Consider the following 25,791-nt stretch of genomic DNA (forward strand, 5'->3'; position numbering starts at 1 on the left):
CATCAAAACTCTCAGGAATCTGGGATGGCTCTTGCAGCAGAGAGCAGCAATAAGGGTACCTGCCATGGTGCAAAAACAAATGCTGTTATCCCAACAAATTACTGAAAGGCTGTATCCTGTAACTTATACACAACTATGATGACAGCATTTTAAGCTTGACTGGTAGCAAGCTAATCTTACATAACATTTGTTTGATTTATCCCAACAGGACTCATTCAACCACTGCTTCCACACTGGAAAGGATGGTGCAGGTTCTGCCAATTGGTACCAGACTCTTTCACACACCTTGACATTGTACACAGAATTTCCAATACAGCTAGCATTTCATGGTGCCTTCTTCTCTTGCCTGCATGAACAAAGACCATGTCTAAGTTCTTCAACTAAAGTCAGTTGTAAACTCACTTCATCTTCTTCTTCTTTCAGTTTTTACAGCAGTTGGCATCCACACTGTTGCATTACTGCCATCTTCAGGATTTATTGTCCATTCACTTTAAAGCCGTCTTTCCAGTCCCATCGCCCTTAAAAAACTAAAGAACCATTTCCTCCCTGATCACTCTCCCCACATTCCAATAAACCTTTAACACTGTTCTCTACCAGTCCTATTTTGTGTAATTGTTGTAACATTTGTTGCCTTTCCTGTGCAAATTTCCGGCATGAAATAATGATATGCTCTACTGTTACAGTCTCCTGACATAGATCGCAAAAACCTGTTGGATGCTTATTTATGATGGCCAGAGTGCCATTAAGGTTGCTGTGCCCAATTCTCAGTCTACTTATAATTACTTGCTCCTTCCACTTTACTCCCCTACTCCTTCCCATATCTACTCTGTTCTGAATTAAATGTAAATGTCTTCCTTTTATTGCTCTATCCCAATGCTGCTGCCACTGTTGATTTATCCTTCTCCACACTATGCTCTTCCCCTCTGATTTTGATAGTTTAATATTGACCTCTACAGATCCTTTTTGACTGCTGCTTTTGCCAGCCTATCTGCTGTCTCATTTCCCATAATACCCGAATGTGCTGGAACCCACATGAATGCGATATTTTTGCCTTGTCTAGCCAGTCTTGAATTTGCAAACAGGATTTCATAAAGCAGATCCTGGTGACCTCTAGCTGTACCCGCCTTAATGCTTGCAAGGGCCGATACAGAATAGCTACATATCACAATATTATTACAATCAACCTGCTCACTCCATTCTAGTGCTAACAATATGGCAAACATTTCAACTGCATATACACTCAAGCAATCAGGTGTTCTCTCGCTAATTTCCACTTGATAACTTGGTACAACAATTGCAGACCCTGTTGCACCTGTTTCTGGATCCTTTGATCCATCCATAAAAATCTGTATGCCTTTATACTTACATTCCCTATAACTGTGATATTCACTGAGTATATCAGCTGTCTTATTACCGTGCTTAATCTTAAGCAATTCCAAATCTACAGAAGGATTTCCTAATACCCAGAAAGGTCTCACAGGCCGCACCACACTTGGACAAAACTCTTCATCGTATCACCATGCCTCCTTAAATTAATCCAGTAATTGGCCTCCAACTGTTTACGCCCAATGGCATTTCATTTGCTTAAACTTGGAGTGCACACACTGGAGAAGTTCTAACCGCTCCCAAGCACACCCTTAGAGCCCGAGCTTGCACGATATCCAGTTCTGCCAGCACAGACTTTGCTGCTGACACGTATACAATACTTCCATAGTCTAATCTTGACTTTATTAATGCTACATAAATATACTTCAGTGATGCAAAATCAGCACCCCATTCCAATCCAGCAAGACACCTCATGACACTTATCACATTTTTACATTTACTGACTACATATGTAACATGTTCCTTCCATGTTAATCTCAGGTCAAAATGCACTCCCAAAAACTGAAAACTTTCAACTCTCTCTGGGTTACTTCCATACAGATTCAAATTAAGTCCCCTGAACTTTTTCCTTGTAAAGAACATGGCTTTTGTCTTCTCCACTGAAAATTTAACACCCCACTTTGTCCCCCACTCTTCAGCTTGATTAACTCCATCTTGCATTTTCGTAACTATATGTCCAATATTTCTCCCTCTTTTCCACAAAGCCCCGCCATCTGCAAACAATGATCTCCCCACTTCTGTTGGAATATTTACGAATATATCATTTATCAAAATGGAGAATAAAGCTGGACTCACTACATTCCCCTGAGGTGTCCCGTTTTCTACAACATACTGGCTTGATAGCTCTGATCCTATCTTCACCTGAATAGTTCTCCCGTTTAAAAAGTCCTTAACCCAATCGAACATTGCCCCCTCCCCCTGATTCCCAAACTCACTACTTATACATCAGCAGCTACTTTATTCGTACACCCGTACACCTACTCGTTTATGGCAATTATCTAATTAGCCAATCACCTGGTAGCAAATTAATGCATAAAAGTATGCAGACATGGTCAAGAAGTTCAGTTGTTGTTCAAACCAAACATCAGAATGAAGAAAGAAATGTGATCTAAATGTGGAATGGTTGTTGGTACTAGACAGGCTGCTTTGAATATCTCAGAAACCGATGATCTACTGAGTTTTTCATGCACAACAGTCTCTAAAGTTTACAGAGAATAGTGGGAAAACAGAAAAAAAACATCCAGTGAACAAAAATGTCTTGGTAATACAAGAGGTCAAAGGAGAATGTCCAAGCTGGTTCAAACTGACAGGAAGGTGACATTAACTCTGTACCTAATAAAGTGGCCACTGAGTGTATTTACTAACACAGATTTCTCATATAAGGTTATTGAATTTTGTAATGTCACAATACAGAGGACTTAACTTTTCCCAAGCCTCTTTAACTGTGCAGCATCTGAAAAGTTATCTCTTCTATTTTGCGTCTCGTGTGCAAGGACTACAGTACTGTGCAAAAGTCTAAGGGACATATATTTTATAACTAAGGTGCCTAAGACTTTTGCACAGTACTGTATTTGTCAATGTGGAGTGAAGAGCGAATTTGTAAATCTGGCAGGAACAAATGATGTTGGGAATTGTGAGGGTGGAACCCTGCAGGAGGGATAACGGGATAGTTGGCAGAGAAAGCATTCCATGGTGGGGAATGGAGCAGATACAGACACACCAGCCCTGAGACACCTGGCAAGGTGAATTGACTCACCTTTTCCCAACCATGATTCCCCTCTCATTGCCTCTTTCCCACTCTCAGTCCACAATGAAGACCTATTTCAGAATCAGGTTTATCATCGTTCACATATGTCATGAAATTTGTTTTTTTTGCAGCAGCTGTATGGTGCAATACCTAAAATTACTACAGTACGATGCAAAGGTTTTAGGCGTTCTAGCTATATATATGTGCCTAAGATTTTTGCACATATATTGCATCCTCCAACAATGTAGTTCACGCTCTTATATGTTGCATTTGTTTAAATTCTTTTCCTGCACTACTGTCAGTAGCTGTTCAACTCGGAGTGCAATTCCACTTTAAGAGGTTCATGGTTAGCTTTATACTGTTAAAAGTAATATTATTAGTGCCAGCCACTCACATTATTAGATCTTTGATGTTCCATTAAGCCAATCAGCAACACTGCCAGGACTGCCAAGAAATTCGAATGACCAAGCAGCAGGAAGCTGACATGCTGTCTGCTCTACAATTATCAGTACTCATTAATCATGCATCAAGTGGCTCTTTTTTTTTATGACTATCAAATTTAGTATCTTTGGTATTTACCATGTTTTCTTCCCGTTTTCTGCTGGATGCAAATGTACTCAATAGATAAACAGATGTTCTTAGACAGAAGCATACAATTTGAAGCAAGCTCTTCAGATTCTCAGACATCCCACCTTTCCCGGAAGATCCGGGAGTCTCCCGCATAGCGATAGTGGCTCCCTGACGTCCGGAAATTATATACAATATCCCAGAAATAGATTTTTTTGAGAGGGAGAAGGACAGCGAGCATCCTGATTGGTCTCTCTTCGTGCTAAGAGTGGTCCCCAACCACCGGGCCGTGAGGAAACAATATGATTTGGCGATATGAAACGATATGAGTCATTTGCACCTTTCCTCATTCCCTGTCACGCACTGTTGAGCTTGAACGCACGCGAGGTCATTACCCGCGCGTCATCCATGTCAGCGCGGGAAGATGATCAACTCCTCGAGCTTGTAAATGGACGGCGGGCTGAAATGTATGTTTGACATAACATCTCTGTCGGTATTCTGGATCAAAGTCAAGGCTAAATATCCTAAGATATCCACGGAAGTACTGAAAACGTTGCTTCCATTTCCAACATCGTATCGCTGTGAAGCGGAGTTTTCTGCAATGAATGCAACGAAAACTAAATTGTGGAATAGACTGGATATAAGGAACCCCCTTCGAGTATCGATGTCTCCCATCACCCCTCGATAGGACCGTCTTGTTGCAGGAAAACAAGCCCAGGGCTCCCACTGATTCAGCGATACTGGTGTGTTACAATGATTTTATACGGGGAAAATATGCGCTGTGTGTTTAATATCCAAACGTTACTTAAAATGTTATGATACTATTGACTTATCACCTATATTCCGGTCGTGATTAACACCCCCCCCCCCCCCCCCGTCGGCCAGTCCGCAAGAATATTGTCAATATTAAACCGGTCTGCGGTGCAAAAAATGTTGGGGACCCCTGCTAAGTAGACCTATCAGTTTTCTCTGTGGGCGGGCTTTACAGTCGACCTCAAAAATAATGACAGTATTGCTCGCTGCACTGTTTGCAACAGTGACTTTTCTATTGCCCACGGTGGGTTAAAATGTAAAAGACATGTTGAGGTGAGTTTACAGCATAGCTAACGTTATTTAAACTAGCTGGCCAGCTGCTGAGGAGCTACGCTATTGATGTCCTACGTGATGAGTCCAAACTCCCTGTAGACTTGCTTAAAGTTGTAATAGAATAAACATGATGATATAAATACATATTTTAATGTCACACTTGCTGCATATACCCAACTTGGTTTACAGATTAGACAAAATCACTAAACAAAGTATTACATACACCCTTGGATGTCGACGGGCGTTGCGGGGGGAGGGGGGGTGCTACCTCCCTGAAATGAGTTTTTGCAGGGTGAGATGTCTGCATTCTCATCTTGTGCTAACACAGCCATCAACTGAGAGATTGAAGTGATGGAGCAAAATAAAAGGCTGGATTTTGCAGAGAAATTAGATTTCTTAAATGTATTTCAATGAGAAAAATTGTAACAACTTCCCAGTACAGAGAATTCATTTAAAGAACTTGGTGTCAGGGTTTCTTTCTCATTAATCTTAAAGGAAAACAGTGGTGTGGAATTTGCACATTGATGAAGGTAGAGCAATGGGTTTTCTGTTTGATGAGGTTCTCCATGATAGGCTCATTCAGAACATCAGGAGGCATGTGATCCAGGGAAATTTGGCTGTGAGAACACAGAATTGGTTTGCCTATAGAAGGCAGAGAGTGGTGGTAGGTGGAATGTATTCTGCGTGGAAGTTGGTAACTAATGGTGTTCTGCAGGGATCTGTTTTGGGACTCCTGCTCTTTATGATTTTTATAAAAGACTTGGATGAGGAAATAGAAGGGTGAGTTAATAAGTTTGCAGATAACGCAAAAGATTGGTGGAGTTGTGGATAGTGTGGAGGGCTTGCAATGGGACATTGACAGGATGCAGAGCTGGGTTGAGAAGTAACAGATAGAGTTCAACCTGCAAAAGTGTGAAGTAATTCACTTTGGAAGTTTGAATTTGAAGGCAGAATACCGAGTTAGTGATGGATTCTTAACAATGTAAAGGATCTTGGGGTTTACATCCATAGATCCCTGAAAGTTGCAGCTGAAGTTGATTGCGTTGTTAAGAAGATGTATCTGTGATGGCTTTCATTAGTTGCAGCATTGATTTCAAGAGCCATGAGGTAATGTTGTACTTTTATAAAATCCTGGCCAGACCACACTTGGAATATTGTGTTTAGTTTTGGTCGCCTCATTATAGGAAGGATGTGGAAGCTTTACTGAGGGTGTAAGGAAGATTTACCAAGATGCCGCCTGGATTAGAGAGCATGTCTTATGAAGATAGGTTAAGTGAGTTAAGGCTTTCCTCTTTGGAGCAAACAAGGATGAGTGGTTACTTGATAGAGGTATACAGATGATAAGAGGCATAGACTGAGTGGATAGCCAGAGATATTTTCCCATGGTGGAAATGGATAATATGAGGTGGGCATAATTTTAAGGTGATTAGAGGAAAGTATAGCAGAAGTATAGTATGTCAGAGGTAGGATTTTTACATGGAAAGAGGTGGGTGTATGGAATGCACTGCTGGGGCAGTAGTAGAGGTGGAAGCATTAGGGGCACTTAAGAAAATCTTAGATGAGCAATGGATGTTAAAGAAATGGAGAGCTATATAGGAGGGAAGGGTTAGATTGACCTTAGCGTACATTAAAAGGTTGGCACAACATTGTGGGCCAAAGGGCCTGTACTATGCTCTAATGTTCTATGTTCTAATTAAGATATTTTAAATGCTTATGTTATTTAACTATATTCTAAAAACTTAATTTTTTGGACGTTTTAATGGCTTGATAATGTTCTTGTTGCTGCCTGTTTTATAATATTTCTCAATATCAAAAATATTTAGAAGCACTCTAAGTGATTGAAAACATTGATAGTCAGCTCAGCTAGGAGTTGGCTTTGCCACTTATTAAATTTATTTTTGGCTGGATATATTTTACATTCCCTCTTCCGTCCAGTTTGAGTGAATTTATGATCAAAAGACTGCTTTCTTTTAGAGTCTTGTATCCGAATTAAATTTGGCCTTTTTGCTAAAAGGGAAGGGTGGGCATGAATTTTCTTGTCGCTCTGCTGTGAGCAGTGATGGCTCAGCACTGATAGCAAGTCTGGGCCATTAGCTCTATGTTGTCATATAAATATGTTGTTACAGTGCCCTCTCAGAATGGCACACACTACAACAATGCTATTGCATAGTGCAGGGTATAAATGATTAATGTAGGGAATTAAGTGACAGCTTAGTGAGCTGTTGTGTCATGGATGATGTACAGTTTTTATTTAAAACATCATTAAAGCTGTACTTAGTCAAGCAGCTGGAGACTTCTTAGTTGCATTTTTGCGTTATAGATGAAGGAAACATCTTGGGAGTCAGGTGATAGGTCATTTATTTTTAAATGCACTTTATGAATAAGGACATCACAGGCAAGACTTTCCCTAAGTGCAGTTGGGTATTGATTTAGGCTTGGCAAGTAGTGTATTTTGTTGGTGACGTACATTGAGAATATAGTGCAGTGCCGGTGGACAGGAGAAACATTTAAGATAGAAGATGGAATTCATTGCCACAGGCGGCTGTGGAGGCCAAGTCATTGGGTATATTTAAGGGTGGATAGGTTCTTGATTAGTCAGGGCACGAAGAGATATGGGGCGAAGGCAGAAGTTTGGAACAGAGAGGGAAATGGATCAGCCATGATGAAATACTAGAGCAGACTCAATGGGCCAAATGGCCTAATTCTGCTCCTATACCTAATGGCCTTATGGAATGTTGGCCAGCAGAATTTTCTTCCCCCAGATACATTGAGCTTATTGAATGTTGTCGGATGTGCCGTGCATCAAGAAGTGAGCATTCCACTGGGCTCCTGGTTTGGGCCTTGTATAAGATTGAAAGGATTTCGGATGTCAGAAGATGAATTTTTAACTAGCTTCTGACCTTCTTCAACATTTAACTGTCTAGTCCAGTCAAATTTTGGTCAAGAGGAAGCCACAGAATGTTGATGATGTTGCTTTTGGCAGTGATACTGCCATTGAATATCAAAGGCGTGTGTCAGATGCTCTGTTACTGGTAATAGTTATTGTTTGTTGCTATGATGGTATGAATGTTCCTTCTCACTTGTTTACCCATATCGGAATGTCACCTAGGACTTCATGCATTCAGGCATATGCTGCTTCATTTCTGAAGAGCTACAAATGGAACTGAACATTCTGCATTTATCAGTATATTACTCCACTTCTGACTTCATGGAAGTGAAGTTATTGATAAGGTGTCAGAATATGGTTGAGCCTTGGACATTGCTTTGGAGAACTCCTGTAGGGTGTCCAGGGACAGGTATGGCTCACATCCAAAAATACAAACATTTTTGACCCCAACCATTCAAATATCTGTCCCCTTCATACTTATTGAAATCATTTGTAACAAGGCTTGTTGATGTCCTATTTGGTGAAATATTTTATTAGTATCCAGGACAGCTACTCTCACATCATCTTCAGTCTGATTTTAGACCAAGGTGATGATGTGGCCCCGGCAAAAATCCAAGTTGGGCATTGGAAAGCAGGTTATAGAACATAGAATACAGAGTAGTACAGCACAGTACAGGCCCTTTGGCCCATATTGTTGTGCCGACCCTCAAATCCTGCCTCCCATATAACCCCCACCTTAAATTCCTCCATATACCTGTCTAGTAGTCTCTTAAATTTCACTAGTGTATCTGCCTCCACCACTGACTCAGGCAGTGCATTCTATGCACCAACCACTCTCTGAGTGAAAAACCTTCCTCTAATATCCCCCTTGAACTTCCCATCTCTTACCTTAAAGCCATGTCCCCTTGTATTGAGCAGTGGTGCCCTGGGGAAGAGGCGCTGGCTATCCACTCTATCTATTCCTCTTAATATCTTGTATACCTCTATCTTGTCTCCTCTCATCCTCCTTCTCTCCAAAGAGTAAAGCCCTAGCTCCCTTAATTTCTGATCATAATCCATACTCTCTAAACGAGGCAGCATCCTGGTAAATCTCCTCTGTACCCTTTCCAGTGCTTCCACATCCTTCCTATAGTGAGGCGACCAGAACTGGACACAATATTCCAAGTGTGGCCTAACCAGAGTTTTATAGAGCTGCATCATTACCTTGTGACTATTAAACTCTATCCCTCGACTTATGAAAGCTAACACCCCATAAGCTTTCTTAACTACCCTATTTACCTGTGAGGCAACTTTCAGGGATCTGTTGACATGTACCCCCAGATCCCTCTGCTCCTCCACACTACCAAGTATCCTGCCATTTACTTTGTACTCTGCCTTGGAGTTTTTCCTTCCAAAGTGTACCACCTCACACTTCTCCAGGTTGAACTCCATCTGTCACTTCTCAGCCCACTTCTGCAACCTATCAATGTCTCTCTGCAATCTTTGACAATTCTCTACACTATCCACAACACCACCAACCTTTGTGTCGTCTGCAAACTTGCCGACCCACCCTTCTACCCCACACCCAAGTCGTTAATAAAAATCACGAAAAGTAGAGGTCCCAGAACTGATCCTTGTGGGACACCGCTGGTCACAATCTTCCAGTCCGAACCTACTCCCTCCACCACGAGCCTCTTCCTTCTGCAGGCAAGCCAATTCTGAACCCACCTGGCCAAACTTCCCTGGATCCCATGCCTTCTGACTTTCTGAATAAGCCTACCGTGTGGTTATTGGCAGACAAATCTTACTTGATAAGCAATATTGATAACACTTTCTATTATTTTAGTTATTATTAGAGAGAACTGACTTTTTAAAAAATTGTTAAATTAGATTTGGCCTGACTTTATGGCCAGGAGCAAACTAAGCTACTTCACATATTGTTGGGTAGATACCAATGTTGTAACTAGCATGTAGTTCTGGAGTTCTGATTTCAGTAAAACAGCCAGTATCATAATTTTTTCTGTACCTAGTGCTGACTGGCATTCTCTATGTTGCCTGGAGCGTTTCAAATGGCTGAAAGACCAGCTTCTATGATTGTGGGTTTCTCATAAGGAAGTTGAGCTGGATCATTCACTTGGCATTTTGGGTGAAGCATGATGTTGATTGTTTCAGTGTTCTCCTTAGTACGCACCTGTTGAAGCCGAAGATGGTCTTGGAGCCACCTCTTTCTGTTACTTTTTATTTGTCATCATGACTAGATATGGCAGATGTGAACTGTTGATTGTGGGATCTCCTAGCATTGTCTGTATTCTTACTAGAATTCTACTTGATTTTATAAGCAACTGGTGCAGTTGCTGACAGGAAGCTTTTCACTGTTCAGTGAATTAGTGTTGGTCTCTGACTGAATTGTAATGGTACACTGAGGAATATATGAGGCCATGATCAGGGAGTACGTTTTGAGGTGCTAATAGTACACAGTATATCAGAACTGTCCTGAGACCATCCCACGTAGCATGATAATAGCAATACACATGGATAATATTCCCGGTGTGAAGAAGGGACTATTGATGCACTTGGCACAGGATTACTCTGAATAAGTATCACAGGATGCTCTGAGTAGTCACACTTTTTATGCATTTGGGTCAGTTAAGCTTCTGGGCAATTGCCAGTTTCTGTCTACACTGTGTCCAGCATGTAATGGTTGCTGATTCAGTTATATTAGTATTAATTGTAAAGGGGCTGATCAGAATTTCTTTGGATAGAGATGGAATGGTTGAATCTTAGAGTTGCTACAACTGATGAGTAGCCATCCAACCTTCTGAGACTGTTAGCTCCAAGTAAAACAATCCTGTCAGTTCCATTCTCTTGCTTTTTTCCTATGGTTATGAGTTTGTGCACTGCAAGGAATCATGAACAACAATGTGATATTAATCAGATCCTTTGTTTTAGTGATATCATTGAGAGATAAAGGGCCAGGGTTTGGGGAAACTCTTTCCTTCTTAAATAGTGCTTGAAGTTTGTCTTTTGTGTTCATCTACAATGGGATCTCTTTGATGCCTCATCCGAAAGTCAGTAGCTAATAACAGTGTAGATCTTCCTCAGTGCTGTATATGTCAACATCTAGATCCCAGTGCTGGGGAGAACTAATACATGGGCGTAACAACAACAGCATGTTGGTTTAAGTGGGGTATATCAGCTCAGGTCTCTGGGTTAGGAAGAATTCGATACCGTACATGTTGAACTCCAGAATGCAGTGCTGTAAAGACGAAATCATATTAATTAACTTGCAGTGTTGGTATAGAAATAGAGACCAGAAATGTAACATTGCCAGGCTTAAACAAGTCTTGATTTTAGAAGGCGTTTTCTTACTGTTGCCAAGTTAGGAATCAGATTTTAAGGCTCCCAGCTGGGCAATTGATCCAATGACTATTAACACCTCTCAAAAAGAAGTGGATGAATACTTGTCTGAGAATGGAACTGAGGGCAGTGAAAATAAGTGAACAGGGAGATAATCAAATGCTGTGTGAAACATAATGAAGCTAACATTCCAGCTGTTGTGTTGTTAGTATAACAAAACTGAATGCTCCACTCAAATTATGGTCTGACTTAGGCATTGTGTAGCTTGGTGTCTCTGAGTTGTGCTATACTGATCCAACAATATACTTCAGCTTCCTCTTTTCTTTATTTCCTGCTACTTCACTGAAATTTGACATTTGAACTAATTTTCTTTCAGGTCATTCTCATCAGTCCTAGATTCGGTCACCTTGGCCTACACTAATAAGTTTAGTATATACACAAAGAATGGTAGGACCCTAGGGGGTATTGATGGATAGACTGACCTCTATTTACAAGTCCATAAGTCTCTAAAGATGGTAGTACAGTTGGATAAGGTGGTTAAGAAAGGGTAAAGGAAAGTATTTAGTTCAATTCTAGATGCCATAGAGGAAGGGTATGTTTGTGCTTGGAATGGTACAGATGAGATTTACCTGAATGTGACCCGGGATGGATTATTTCAATTGCACCGGGAGACCACAAAGGCTGTGTTTATATTTTTAATACAGGGGAAAATGAAGGGCAACCTGATAGGGGTATGGAAAATCACGAAAGGCATAGATAGGGCATATAATATACTATTTCTCATAGCTGAGATGTCCAAAATCAGAAGGCAAGATTTAGGATAAGGTGTAGGAGGTTCAGAGATGATCTGATAAAGAATTTTTTTAAACCAAGGCCACGGTCTGAGTGCTCTAGGCAAAAGGGTAGTGGGAGCAAAGACTCACAGCAAAGTTCAATAGTTCCATTTAATATCAGAGAATATATACAATATACAGCCTGAAACCCTTGTTCTTCACAGACAAGAACAAGAATTTCAGGTTGTACTCATCCACTCTCTGGATGAGTACTTGAATCATCATGGTGCATAAAGCTATGGACAAAGGTTTGTTAAATGGGATTATCATAGATGATGATTTAATTGTTGGCATGGTCATGATGGGCCAAAGGACACCTTTCTGTGCTGTATAAATTTCACACATTAATAATAGTCTCATTTCTTCCAATGTGTGTGCAATGCCTTGCTTTTGTTTGTAATTAATTCCATTGCTCGCCTACAAATTTCATTTAGCTGATTTACAGGTTTCTTGTTGCTTCCTCCTCCCTAACTACTCCACCTCCTCCTAATGTCACATCATTTACATATCTGAGCAATTACATTAGAACTTCAGAACCAAGTTCACAATGTATTTTAGGAATTTAGTCAAAGACTTTTACCTTCTTGGATACTTTGCTCACCTGTATGTAAATCATTAGAAGATTAAATAAGCAATCAGGATAGTGAAGGTTGTTAAGTTTGTATTCCACTGGGAGGAATGGATTTAATGGACCAGACAGTCTTATTTCATTTCCTGTCAACTTATGTAATAATAAGTGATCAGCTGGCTCACATGATTACCTTAAATTGATATCGTTAGAGATTGTGGCATTTAAATTCTGGTGCTCCTCTTTGCATGCGATTTTATTATTTTGATGATGTGAATCCTTCTGAAGAGATTTATTTCATAATAACTGTGAAGAAATGCCAGCCAATGAGGAGAATAAAAAGAAAGCTGCAAAGTGACTCATGTTTTATTAGATTTGTGTTAAAAAACCAGAAATAACTTGGTATCTTTTTTTCCCTTCACAATGCGGAATGATGCTTTCTTCAGATAAAATTCGAGAAGGTTGACTTTTATATGCAGAACGTTTCAAATGAGAGTCAGTACTGATTGATTATTTCATATATAGGTGTAGGGCTGCAGGCACGTTGTAATTTTCTTTCTTGCTGTGCAAGATGTGTGCCACATGGGGAAAGCTACTGATGTGAAACACTAATTATACGTTTTATCCCCTAACTTTACTCCATTTATTACCCTCCCTGCTGAAGTCACTAGGGTTTAGCAGGGAAAACTTTGTAATAATAGTAGTAAATGCTGTTTGTTTGGGAAAGTTATCTTTCAATAAGACTAAAATCACATACGAACAGAAGCCATTCAGCCTTCCTGTGCCTGTCCCTGCACTTGCTCTCCACAGATATCCTGCTCTTTATCCAGAGTAGTGATATTCAGATATTTGACCAGTTTGGATTTGAAAGCTATTATTAAACCTACTTCTATCATTCTTTCAGCAAAACACTTTACAAGATAATGCACATAGTTACCTCCTGTACCTAATAAAGTGGCCACTGAGTGTATGTTGGTGGTTCTCTGCTGCTGTAGCTGACCACTTCTCGGTTCAAAGTACAACATGATGTTTTGAATTACTGTCACCTTCCTGTCAGCTTGAACCAGTCTAGCCATTCCCATCTGACCTCTCTCATTAACAAGACATTTTTACCCACAATACTACTGCACAACGAATTTTTTTTTTTGTTTTTTGTACAATTCTATGTAAATTCTAGGGACTGTTGTATGTGAAAATCCCAGATTAGCAGTTTCTGAGATACTTAAACCCCGTATAGTACCAACAACCTTTCCACGGTCAAAATCACTTAGATCACATTTCTTCCCCATTCTGATGTTTGGTCAGAACAATAATTGGACCTCTTGGCCACGTTCTGCATGTTTTTATGTATTGATTTGCTGCCACAGAAGTTTGGCTGATTTAAATATTTACATCAACGAGCTGGTGTACTAATCAAGCATAATTAGCTGCATAAAAGATTCCCATTTCAACTCCGGTTCTTTTCTCAGTTACTCAAGCCTGGATCCTCCAGAATGGACATAGTTTTCTTTTACCTATTCATTCAAAACCTTTTTCAAGGAGAACAGCATGAAATTCTCTGTGCAAATGAGGTTATATATTAGTTTTAAATAACCACATTCAATTCTGAAATTGGAGGCAAGCATTGCACATTATAACCAGCCTTCACTACTTTTAAGTGCCACATTTATCATTTGTTCATCTTATATTTTTATTCCAAATTATCCAGAGAGGAGAGGATCACCAAATGATTGCCATTTTATTGGCAGACAAATTTCAAACAAATATCTTCTAAAGATTAAGGATTATAGTGTAAATTGCAATAAGAAGAGTCTGTGGTTCTTCAGTATTTAGCCATTAGTTTTCAAATGTTGATTAGCAGCTGCCAAGTGATTTAAAAGTTGACTCTCTTCATGTCACATAATTAACTACCCTGGTACTACTTTAGTAAATCTGGTAAATCGACACAAACAGAATTAGTCCTTCTCTTGGGCATATGGGCATTTTACATCCTCAACAATAGTTGCAGAATCACCGCTCCAGACTTGGTATAACCACTGTCAACACTAAGCGGCCAGTATCTACCTGCGAAGATATGTTTGAATAATAGTGACAGACACTTTGGCTGGGCTGTCATTTGGAGTCAAATGCATTGGAGACCTGCTCTTCATTTTGGAATGTTTGTCTTGAATTTTATAAAGATTGTAGAATGGTACAACAGATATTTCCAGTCGGGGTGGCACTGAGCTGCAATATACTTCAAGGTTGTAGTTCAGGCTAAGAGTTTTTTTAGTTCATAAGGATAGTTTGGAGACAGCATGGGGGATTAGAGGTCAGGTTAGTGTTTAGGGTTAGGGATGAGGGTGATTTAGAGGTCAGGGTCAGTAAATGAAGAATTGGGTAGGATCCATTGTTCAGAGTCCAGGTTGAGTGCTCTGTGGTCAAAGACCAATGATCTCCAGATTGGTGAGTCCCAGGCCAGAGGTCCGTGAGGCCAAGAGTCATGAGGACCGGGGTCGTGAAGGCCAGTGACCAAATCCCCACACACACCCTCCCACCCCCAACCGAGTCAGCAAGGTCAGAAATCGTGCCAAAATATTGAGACACCAAGGTCAAAGTTCCATTATCGAATTGAATGCATCATCACGCTATCATGTGATACATGCACACCTTGCTTAAAATAAACACCGAGTTAGACCCGCATTCCTGGACTCCTGTATCTTCCTTTAAGCTATATCAATGTTTTGAAGTTACAAAACATAACTTTTAAAATGAACCCGAGGCAGATATCAACCTGTTGCCTCACAGTGAGACATTCGAACTAAAAAAAATGCAGTGAGTAAAAAATGTAGCACAGCACGTGCAGAGATAGTCAAGGTAAATTTAAAACCATCCCAGCATGTGTTCTTCAGAAGGGAAGACATGATTGAGTTTTTTTTTAAGTCAGAAAATGGAAGAATGCATGGGTTAATGAAGAGTGAGTACTGGATGATAATAATCATTACAAAAAGAGCAAATATGACTAGCTACATTGGTAAAATTGTCACATCTGATTACACAAAAGATAACTGGAATATATATGCTGAGCTAATTCAACAATATTTTGAAGCAAATGAAATAGCTGATGAGAAACAAGTACCAATTTTGCTGAGTGCATTGGTCATAAAGGCATACAGTTTGCTTTGAAGTTTGATTGCTCCTACCAAATCAGCAGAAGTGAGCTTTGCTGATATTGTCAAAGTAATGCAGGAACATTTGGAACTGAAGCCATTGCTCATTGCAGAACACTTTAGGTTTCTAGTGGAATCAAAAAGAAGGGGAGTCGATTTCAGCATACATGCTAAATTGAAGAGGTGGTCTGAGCATTGTCAATTTGGTAATGGACTTAATGATGCACTGAGATATTGTTTAGTTACAAGCGAGCATACAAAATCGGCTCCTAACTGAAGCACAGCTTACGTTTAAGAGAGTAGTTGAAATTGCTGTATCACTGGAAACCACAGACAGAGACTCAATTGAGTAGCAGTCAGGAATAAAAGTGAACGTGAACAACATTGCAACATCTAAACAGAAACCAATCTGGCTGAACAAATTGTGTTGCCATTGTGGCAGGGTTTCACATACATTTTTAATGGCAAAACTTGTAGAAAATGCAACAAAGTAGGACACATACAAACAGTGTGTCAGACAAACAAAAATACTGCTCGGAAGAGGAAAAGCTAAAAAGGCAAGTTGCAGTTTCAAAAAGAGCAGTAATCTGCATGCTGTTGATGAAAAATCTGATAATGATGAGAGTGACACAGGACTGCGTAGCTTTTAAGATATGCAGTGTGAAAATTAACAATAGATAAACAATATGGCTTACACCAGAAGTGAACAGCCAATTAATTAAAATTGAATTAGATATTGGTTCACCTGTTAAGGTCATTCAGCAAAATGAGTTTGAGAAGCATTTCAAAGATACTGAACTGAAGCCTACAGATAAATAACTGAGAACTTATACTGGAGAAAAGATAACTCCTGTGGGAATGATATTCGTGACAGTGAAATACAATGAATGGGAAGCACTTTGTGCCTGTATGAAGTTATTAAAAAAAACAGGAGGACCAGCATTGAGGGGACATAAAGGGCTGAGACAACTACAACATGATTGGAGATCCATCCACCACTTGCATGCCACATCCACTACAATAAAGTCAACTGGAAGCAAATTAAGAAAGCTACCAGATGATGCCACAACTGTCTCCATGCCAAACACCATGAACTATTGCCCAACAGAGGAGAAACAGGTATTGATGCCAATCTCTGTGCCACTGGTTAGAAAGCATATTGGACCAAAGTCAAACCATGCTGCTCAGAGGAAGTGTGAAAGTGACAAAAGCAGTGGTCCAACTACAACAGTTTTTGCAGGCGATATATCTGAGAAAGCCTCTGATATGTTAATCAGGCAGTTACTTTGAAATGTGGCTTGGTTTTAAGGTAGAAGAGTGTTCAAGGAACTTCATGAAAGAAGCAAGCACTCAGCTTTTGTGAGTATGTACAGTACAATCAGAGTCTAGTGTGCATGCATTAAGGTTATATTATGTACTTCAAGTGGGGAAGTAAAAAGCTGCTTGTAAAAGTAGATGCAAAGATCAAACCCCAGATGGATGAATGGAAGGCGAACACAAAAGGAGTTGGTGGAAATATGAAAGCAGAGGATTCATCAGGTAATGTTGTGGATGAGGAAACCAAGAGGAGAGATCAGATCGTAAAAGGAGCAATAGAAGGATTAATAAGCGAACACTGAACTTAATGCAGCTTCCCAAGATCAAGCATTCTTGTTTGTTTAATTACTTACAGGTTATATGTAAAAATATGTGAACTGCATAAGTCATCACGCTACCATATGTGTCTTGCTTAAAGTAAACTCAAAGTTAGACCAACATTCCCAGACTCCTGTGACTTCCTTTGAGTTAGTTTAATGTTTTGAAGTTACAGAACATAACACTACTTAGCATTGTGGGCATGCTATATATATGTTGGTGCCAGAATGTGTGGCAACACTTGCAGGCTGCCCCCAGCACATCCTTAGGTGTGTTGGTTGTTCACACAAACAATTCACTGTATGGTTCGATGTACTATATATATGATAAATAAATCTGAACTGAAAGGTTCTGGTTTTCATTGGTAATAGAATATTAAAACCATCCTTCAGATTCAGCAAAAGCTGGGCATTGATTTACTGTTGTATGTACAATTCAGTCCCGTGCAATCTGTAGTTACAAAGGTAGATCAGAGGCTGTGCAATCAATCCCTGACATCTCCAGCTGCTTTGTTTGGTGCAAGAAAGGAAAATGACATCAGCTTGATACAATGTGGCCCTTATATAAGGTGATTGAAATATTAGTGGAGGCACAGTTGGGAGCATTGTCATCCCTGAATCAGTTGAGCCTAGGTTGAAATTTCAATTCGGAGATTTAAGCACTAACATCTAATCAGACATTGAGGGATCAATGGAGAGGATATCTTTCAGATGAGATGAATATGTGGATTTGAAATATCCCATAGCGCTCTTCAAAAGAGTAGGAGAATTAATCCTGGAGCCCAACCAATATTTACCTATCAATCATCATTGCAAAACAAAGCTAATTATTTAATTCTTATTTGGCAGTTGTTTGTCGGAGATTTCTGTGAGCAAATGAGAACTCATTTTTCCAACTTTACAATATTGACTACACTTCAAAAATATCTCTTAAGACAGGGTGTGAGGGTTGCTATATAAGTGTAATTTTTCTATCCCTCCTCTGCTAAGATCAGATCATTTGTTGCACATTTGTATGTGTGTGGTGGTGACCGCATCTAAAGGTTCTCACCTTGTTGACAGTAAAATTACTTTCAAACAACCTGGTTTGAATCTACAACTCTCCTATTTATTGTCCTGCTTTTCAGGGTTTGAAATCTCGGAGTATCAGAAGAGGCAAGCTGCAATGACCGTAAGAAAAGTCAGCAAACAGAAAGGTGAGCATGTGTCCTTGTAATCCGTGCGTTCTAGCTGACAATATTACAAGCAAGGAGTTAGAAATTGCAGCTGGTAAAACAAGCTGGTAGAGCACTGTCTCACAGCACTGGAGATCCTGGTTCAATTCTGACATCTGGTGCTCTCTCTATGGAGTTTCTGCTTGTGAGTTGAGTTTCCTTTCAAAACCCAAAGACATCCAGATTAGTCAGTTAATGTAAATTACCCCTAGTCTGTAGGTGGGTAGTGGAATCTGAAGGGAATTTATAAGAATGGGGGGGGTAATAAAAACTGGGAGTAATGTAGGATTAGTGTAAATGGGTGGTGATGACTGGTGCTGAATTGGTGAGCCAAAGGGCCAGCTTCCATGTTATATGATTCTGACTGCTTCAAGACCCATTGGGCAGAAACGCGATTCAAAGTAATGTATATTCATGTTGATCAAGAGTTTCCATGTTTAATTGCAAGTCAGTACTGAATTAGATAACTCCATCTAGCCCATCGTTGAGGCTTAGGTGTATCAATTTGATTGAAAACAATCTTTGTTTTGGTCAAGGAGCTCTTGTTTCTTGAATCTCATTTACCTATCAAAACCATGGAAGAGATACTAAAGTATTACTGTCATTTATAGAATTGTACATTATTGAATATATTGAAAAATGGTTGAAGGTTCTGGAAAAATAATAGAAAGGTTTAATCAATGGCATTAAAAATTTGAACAGCCGGTATGTTGTAATGTTTTCCAACTTTGTTCTAACCTTCAATAAGTATTCAAATTTTCAGAGTGAATACCAAATAATTTTCTGCCCACGTGAGTTCAAAAATAACATACGTTGTGTGACAAAACTTTCCATGTTCTTATAATGTACAAACATCTTGCATTGCACAAATAGTCCGGAAAATATCAAAGGCCTTTGGGCACATAAATATAATGGCAAACAAAAATTCACTAATAAATTGCCTACTTAAGACATTCAAACCAGGCATTTTAGGAATTAGTAGAGTTTGTGTAGATTAACATATTTTGATGGAGATGTATGAATAATTGTTGCATTTTGTGCAGTGTCCATAAACCATAACATGCCAGAATTCAGTAACTTCAAAGAAGCAATTCAGCAATGTCTTGAGGAGAGGGAAAAAAAACATTATTTGAACAATACATAAAGGACTAGTACAAGTTGAGCCTCCACAAGAAAGACTGACCAGCGATTGCATAAATTGATATTGGAGAGTGGCAGGATTAGGCCGAAATGTGATGCTTTCTATAGTCAGTAACTTATCAAGATTCACTCTTTAAACTATCAAAATCAATGGCCGAGGGCAGTGGTATCTATGGGTCATAATGATACACCATAATTTCATTCAGGCTAATTAATAGAAAAACTGGGACTAATGAAAATTTCATGCAAGAGTATTAATCTGTGTTGAAATCATTCGGTGTAATAAGATTTGCTAATGGCTAATCTGAGAGTGAGTGCCACCTGTCATATCAAACATCCTTGATTTTGTTAATATTTATGTACTATATTTAGTTTTCATTTATTAACCATCTTAGTTCATTCTCTTAAATGCTGATTAGCTGATAAATAATTTCTCTCACTTTGACTGCATTCTATAGAGAAATAAATGAGAATGTGGCTTTAAATTCCTGTGGAACCAGATTTTTTTGTGTATTCAAATGGTTTATTTCAGAATGTAAATAGATGTCTTTTTTAAAACCTTTAGTTTTAGCTTAAGGTATTCTGAGAAGCTGAAATTGAATGAGAGGAAGAGTATTCCCAATTTATATCCATCTTTCCATCTGGTGATCTGGATTTGCATTTTAAAAGAGCTGCTTCTACGCCTGTGATATTTTTAGAAAGCTTTTATTCAGCATTTCAGCCGGTGTGCATAAAAACTCTGCAAAATAAGGAGTAATTGGAAAAGGCTGACTTTTAAATTGATCTTCACATCCCAATATAGATCTGCTGGCTGATGTAAAATGATGAGCAGCTGTTTTACTATTGACATTTATGTAAATTAAGGCTCAAACTAGGAAAAGGGCCAAAATAAATTCCCAGTAACAAAGTTAATATCATGCAGATGTGAGCAAACTGGCTTTGTTTGGATTTTTCTGATTGGTTTCCTCACTGTTCATGTGATGCTCTTTGACTTTGACATGGGTCCAAGTACAATTGAAGGACACATAGCAAACAAGTGTCTTTTTCCAATTAGTCTTTGGGTGAGTCATGTAAATTGCTGGACATCAGCATCTGGAGGTCCTTAGTTTCTGTTTGAGCACCACAGCAGGACTATAAAGAGAATATTTAAGACAACATGTTTAGATTAGATTAGATTAGAGATAAATTGCAAATATAAGCAATTGAATAAACATAGCACCATATATGTTGTGTGAGTGATTTAACCTCATCATGATGAACCTTTAGAAAGATCTGGTTAAGTAAAATTATGCAATTACAAAAAACTAGTTCACTTGCATTTTTTTCAGTGTTGTGCAACTGAAATTTCAATGTCTACAAGTGTGAAATTTGATAATGTTCATTTTGAGCTCTTATTGTGACACTCTGGACATAAACCTGGGTATATTCAGGCACAATTTATACATTAGTCATGATTGCTGTGAAGTCACCTCCAGCCCACTGCTTCTCTTTGACTAAATCTCAGCCAATCCTGAGATCATTGATGCTATATCGGGCATGTCTGGGACAGACACAGTTTAGCAAGATAGTAATTTCTAAATATGGTCATAAGTCCTTTACTTACCGCGGTTCCATTAAAAATATTTATACAATTTTTGACCTCATCATCCACAATCCATTGATCTCATTCCTAACCCCAAAACTCAAATTCCACACTCCTTCAGTCCCATCTACTTCCCCCACCCAACCAACACCTAGGATCCTCTGATCTATCCAATCTTCCAAGGCCTCTTATGAACTTCTCAACCCATCAACCCAAGACAACTCTCTTGAAACTCTTGCAAACTAACCAGCAGTTCCATTCTTCTATCCCCTGTCCCCCTCCAACCAAAGGCTACTCCAGACATTACAACCATCTGTCTAAGGCCTTTCTGACCCTCCCAAATCATTCACTTCCCTCACTTTTTCCAAAAGCCCTTGCTATCTTCCTAGCTCATCAGCCACATCCTCAGTCATGGAAACATTGCCAGGCTAACACCCAGTGATCATTCCAATAGCACAGTTTGTGTTTCTGCAGCATGATTACTGTACTAGGGTTTCAGAGATCTTCTCAGTCCAAAATTTGCAGTCAATAATGAAGCAATAACACTTGCCATTGATGGCAGATAAAGCATCCACAAAGATCCAGTGATTTTGGATTTACTCTTCCTTGTTTTTAGTACCCAAATTATAATAAAATCAAGCCAGCTGAGCGGTCAATTGCATTAAAATATTTTCATACTAAGCAAAAGCAAAAAATACTATTTTAGTTATAAATTTAAATATTAAACATAAACATATGATTAAGTAAAAGCTGCAATAATTTCCTTTTGTTTTAAATTTCTATTTTAAAATATTATTTTGATGAAATAATAATCCAAATATATAATTTTTTATGGAGGGATAATCTGTTAAGCAGTAATTACAGCTTGGCATTGCCATCAGAAACACACGGATCTGATAAAATGTAATATTTTCAGAACATCATTGCAGCCGGACTAGTTTATAAATAGCAGAAACTTACATCAGTTGTAATGATTTCCTTGAATCTGGTGAATCTGTAAGCAACACAACCCACAAAGAAGCAATGAATCATTGCAAACAGGCTTAGCGATTCCACATTGAACCATATGTACATGGAAGTCCCAAAGATTCATTTCAATTTCAGAGCTATGTAGTTTTATGTTATTACAACAGCAGAATCTGCATTTATGTTTCTAAATTAAAGTACTTGACCTCACAAAATTGGGGGACAATTTAAACTTACTTCACAGCCTTTCACTTGTCATCTTTGAAAGGAATTTCTTTTTTAGATTCAGCATTTTGGTATTTATGAGGAACATTTCAAATCACACTTCCTGCCAGTAGCACTGTTAAAGATTTTTTCAGTCTTACAGAGCTTCGTAGGAAAATGAAAGATATAAAAGAAGATTTCAGATGCACAGACTGCTTCAATAGTGTAGCATCCAAACTTATAGCTGACATCCAGGTGTTGCTTTATGCTGATGACCTTTTGCTCTACATTTCTGATGTGGAGTCCTCTCTACCCTCAATACTCTCTTTACTTTCTGAATTTAGTCAGTTCTCAGGATATAAACTTAATCTTCATAAGAGTGAACTTTTTCCTTTGAATTATTTGGCATCAGTCAACTCTGACCTTCCTTTTAAAGTTGTAAGAAATCAATTTACGTATTTGGGTATAACAATTACTAAGAATTATAAATTTCTTTTTAAAGAAAATTTTATCACTTATTTGGAATATGTTAAGAAGGTACTATCAAATTGGTCTCCCTTTTCTTTATCGCTGATTGGATGTATTAATTCTATTAAAATGAATATCCTGCCTAAACTTTTATACTTATTTCAAACCCTACCTGTCTTTATTCCTAAACCCTTTTTGGACTCTTTAGATTGGATTATATCTTCTTACTTATAGAAGAATAAAACCCCCCAATTAAACAAAGTTCATCTTTAGAAAGCTAAAAAAAAAAATGGGGGATTAGCCCTACACGATTTTAGTTTTTACTACTAGGTAGTCAACATATGCTACCTTACGTTTTGGATATACTATGTCAATCGTGACGTCCGTCCGGTTTGGGTTTCTTCAGAAGTTAATTCTGTAAATAAATTTTCTATTATTTCTCTTCTTGGTTGTTCAATTCCTCTATCCTCAAGTAATTTAACTGATAATTTTGTAGTTAAGCATTCTTTGAGGATTTGGTTACAATTTAGAAAGTTTTTTGGGTTATTTAGTTTTTCACTCTCTGGTCCCATTTTTTCTAATTTTTTTTAAACCTTCTTTGACTGATGTAGTTTTTAAAGAGTGGAATAGACTAGGTATTAAATGTTTTCAGGATCTGTTTGATGGAGATAGTCTTTCCTCATTTGATCAACTATCTATTAAATACAATCTTCGTAAAGCTCACTTTTTGGATATTTACAAATTAGAGACTTCTTGCGTTCTCAACTTTATACATTTCCTAAATGTCCAGACAGGAATTTAATTGATACAATTTTTACTTTGAAACCTTTTCATAATGGATCTATTTCTAGTATTTATAGTATGTTTTTGGCATTGAGAAACTTTCCGTTAGACAAAATTAAAAACCTCTGGGAACATGACCTACAGATTTCAATTGATGAGGATACTTAGAATGAAATTTTTAAACTTGTTCACACCTCTTCGTTATGTGTGCGTCACTCTCTTTTACAATTTAAAGTGGTTCATAGAGACTATATGACTAAGGATAAGCTCTCTTGCTTTTTTTTATATTTATGATTTTCTACAAACTACAGCGTAGAAGAAAAAAAATCAATAATATAATTAGAAGGGTCATTGCAATACAGACAAAAATAGCAATAATACATGTCTTAACAGATGAGCAAGTCACCCATATTAAAAAATGAAAAATTAGAAAGGAAAGCACCCAACCTACCCACTATCCAACTCCAAGCCAACCATTATAATACAAGTATAAATATTTGAGAGAAACTTTTATCACCTCAGAACTATATATTGTAGCAAAAAGAGAAATGAATAATAATAAAAAAAAAAGGCAGCCTGCTACCTAATCAAAGAATCAGAGAAAGCTGGAAATGCGGAATCTGACTATCAAGGGAAGAAAAATAAAATACACCAATCAATCTAGGTGGGAATTATGAAAATATTCTAGAAAAAGTCCCCACACCTTATGGAACTTTTATGTCCGAATTAAAAAGTGAATGGTAAATCTTTTCAAGATCTAAACAAGACATAATATCCCTAAGCCATTGTTTTTACTCAGATTTTTCTCCATACTGTAATGGGTAGGGGGAACTACATCTCTCCACTTAAGGAGTACTGCATATCTAGCTAAAAGAGAGGCAAAAGACAATGCCGGCTAAACGACGAACATCAAATGCTTGTCAGAGTCTCGAGAAATACCGAAAAGAGCGATCAAAGGATCAGGTTCCAAGTTGAAATTTAATATAGAAAATAAAGTTAAAAAAAACATCTTTCCAAAATTTTTACAAAGTAGGACAAGCCCAATACATATGAATAAGGGAAGCCTCACCTCCTTTGCACTTGTCACACCAGGGACTAATACCAGGATAGAACTTCGCCAATTTGGTTTTAGACATATGAGCCCTGTGGACAACTTTAAACTGCAAAAGACAATGACGAGCACATAAAGAAATTGAATTAACTGACTTAAGAACTGAATCCCAAACCTTGTCGGACAAAGAAAAACGTAAGTCATGCTCCCAAGCAATTTTAATTTTATCACAAGGGGCTCGTCTGAGATTCATAAATTTGACACAAATAGTAGAAATTAAACCTTTACCCAAGGGGTTCATTTGAAGAAACAAGTCTACAACACTCTTATCAAGTTGTTCAGGAAAACGTGGTACTAAAGGGCTAATGAAAGCTCTCTTGTTTTTACTCAGATTTTTCTCCATACTGTAATGGGTGTAATGTCGAAGAGGCCTCTCTAATTCATATGTTTTAGTCCTGCCCACGGCTTGATAAATTTTGGAAAGAAGTATTCAGACTTTCTTGGAGGTTTTTAAAGTAAACTTTAAACCCAACCCTCTGACTGCCTTGTTTGGCATTGTTGGAGGAAGTGACTTTACTCTTAAGTTGAATGATTTGCATGTTTTGGCTTTTATCTTCTCTTTTAGCCAGAAGAGTTTTGTTGTTTAAATGGAAAGATGCTGCTCCGCCTACTCATGCCCATTGGTTGATTGATGTTATGGCATGTTTAAATCTGGAGAAGATTAGGTGTTCTATTTCTATACCTAGACAAGATTTTTTCACATTATGGGGACCTTTTTAGAACTACTTTCACAATTTTTGATTTGGTCAGCAATGATGATGGCTATTATATGTTTGAATATACGACTATATGTCACATTTTTTTTCCTTTTCTTTTAACCAAACAGCTGTTTTTTCTGTTTTGTTATGGGGTTTTGATTTTGCTTTAGATTAGAATAAAATATACCTTTTCAATATTATGGTTAATTTGCTATACATAGTTATGGGGCAATTCAATCTTGTTTCTGTTTCCTTAATACCATAATGTATTTTGTATTTGTCTATGCAAGTAATTAATAAAAATATTGAAAAAGAAAGAAAAGAAAGACATCCAGGAAGATTTCTGTACACAGATAATGTTCAAATTGCTGCCAGGAAAATGAGACCCATGTGGGAAGTTAAGAGTTTCTGTAATGGAAGATGCGGACATTT

The 25,791-nt window shown here is 38.2% G+C and overlaps 1 protein-coding gene across 7 annotated transcripts in view; it reads left to right on the forward strand.

The window, feature by feature from the left end:
• LOC134353064 (rho guanine nucleotide exchange factor 9) overlaps window positions 1-25,791 on the forward strand; it is a 314,061-nt gene that overhangs the window by 276,402 nt on the left and 11,868 nt on the right. For all 7 annotated transcript variants that reach the window (XM_063060922.1, XM_063060925.1, XM_063060924.1 and 4 more), the window contains one exon: window positions 18,321-18,389. In XM_063060922.1, coding sequence (XP_062916992.1) covers window positions 18,321-18,389 — 69 coding nt within the window. The remainder of the gene's footprint in view (window positions 1-18,320; window positions 18,390-25,791) is intronic.

The sequence above is a fragment of the Mobula hypostoma genome, chromosome 10, assembly GCF_963921235.1.
Source record: "Mobula hypostoma chromosome 10, sMobHyp1.1, whole genome shotgun sequence".
NCBI classification, from domain to species: Eukaryota; Metazoa; Chordata; class Chondrichthyes; order Myliobatiformes; family Myliobatidae; genus Mobula; species Mobula hypostoma.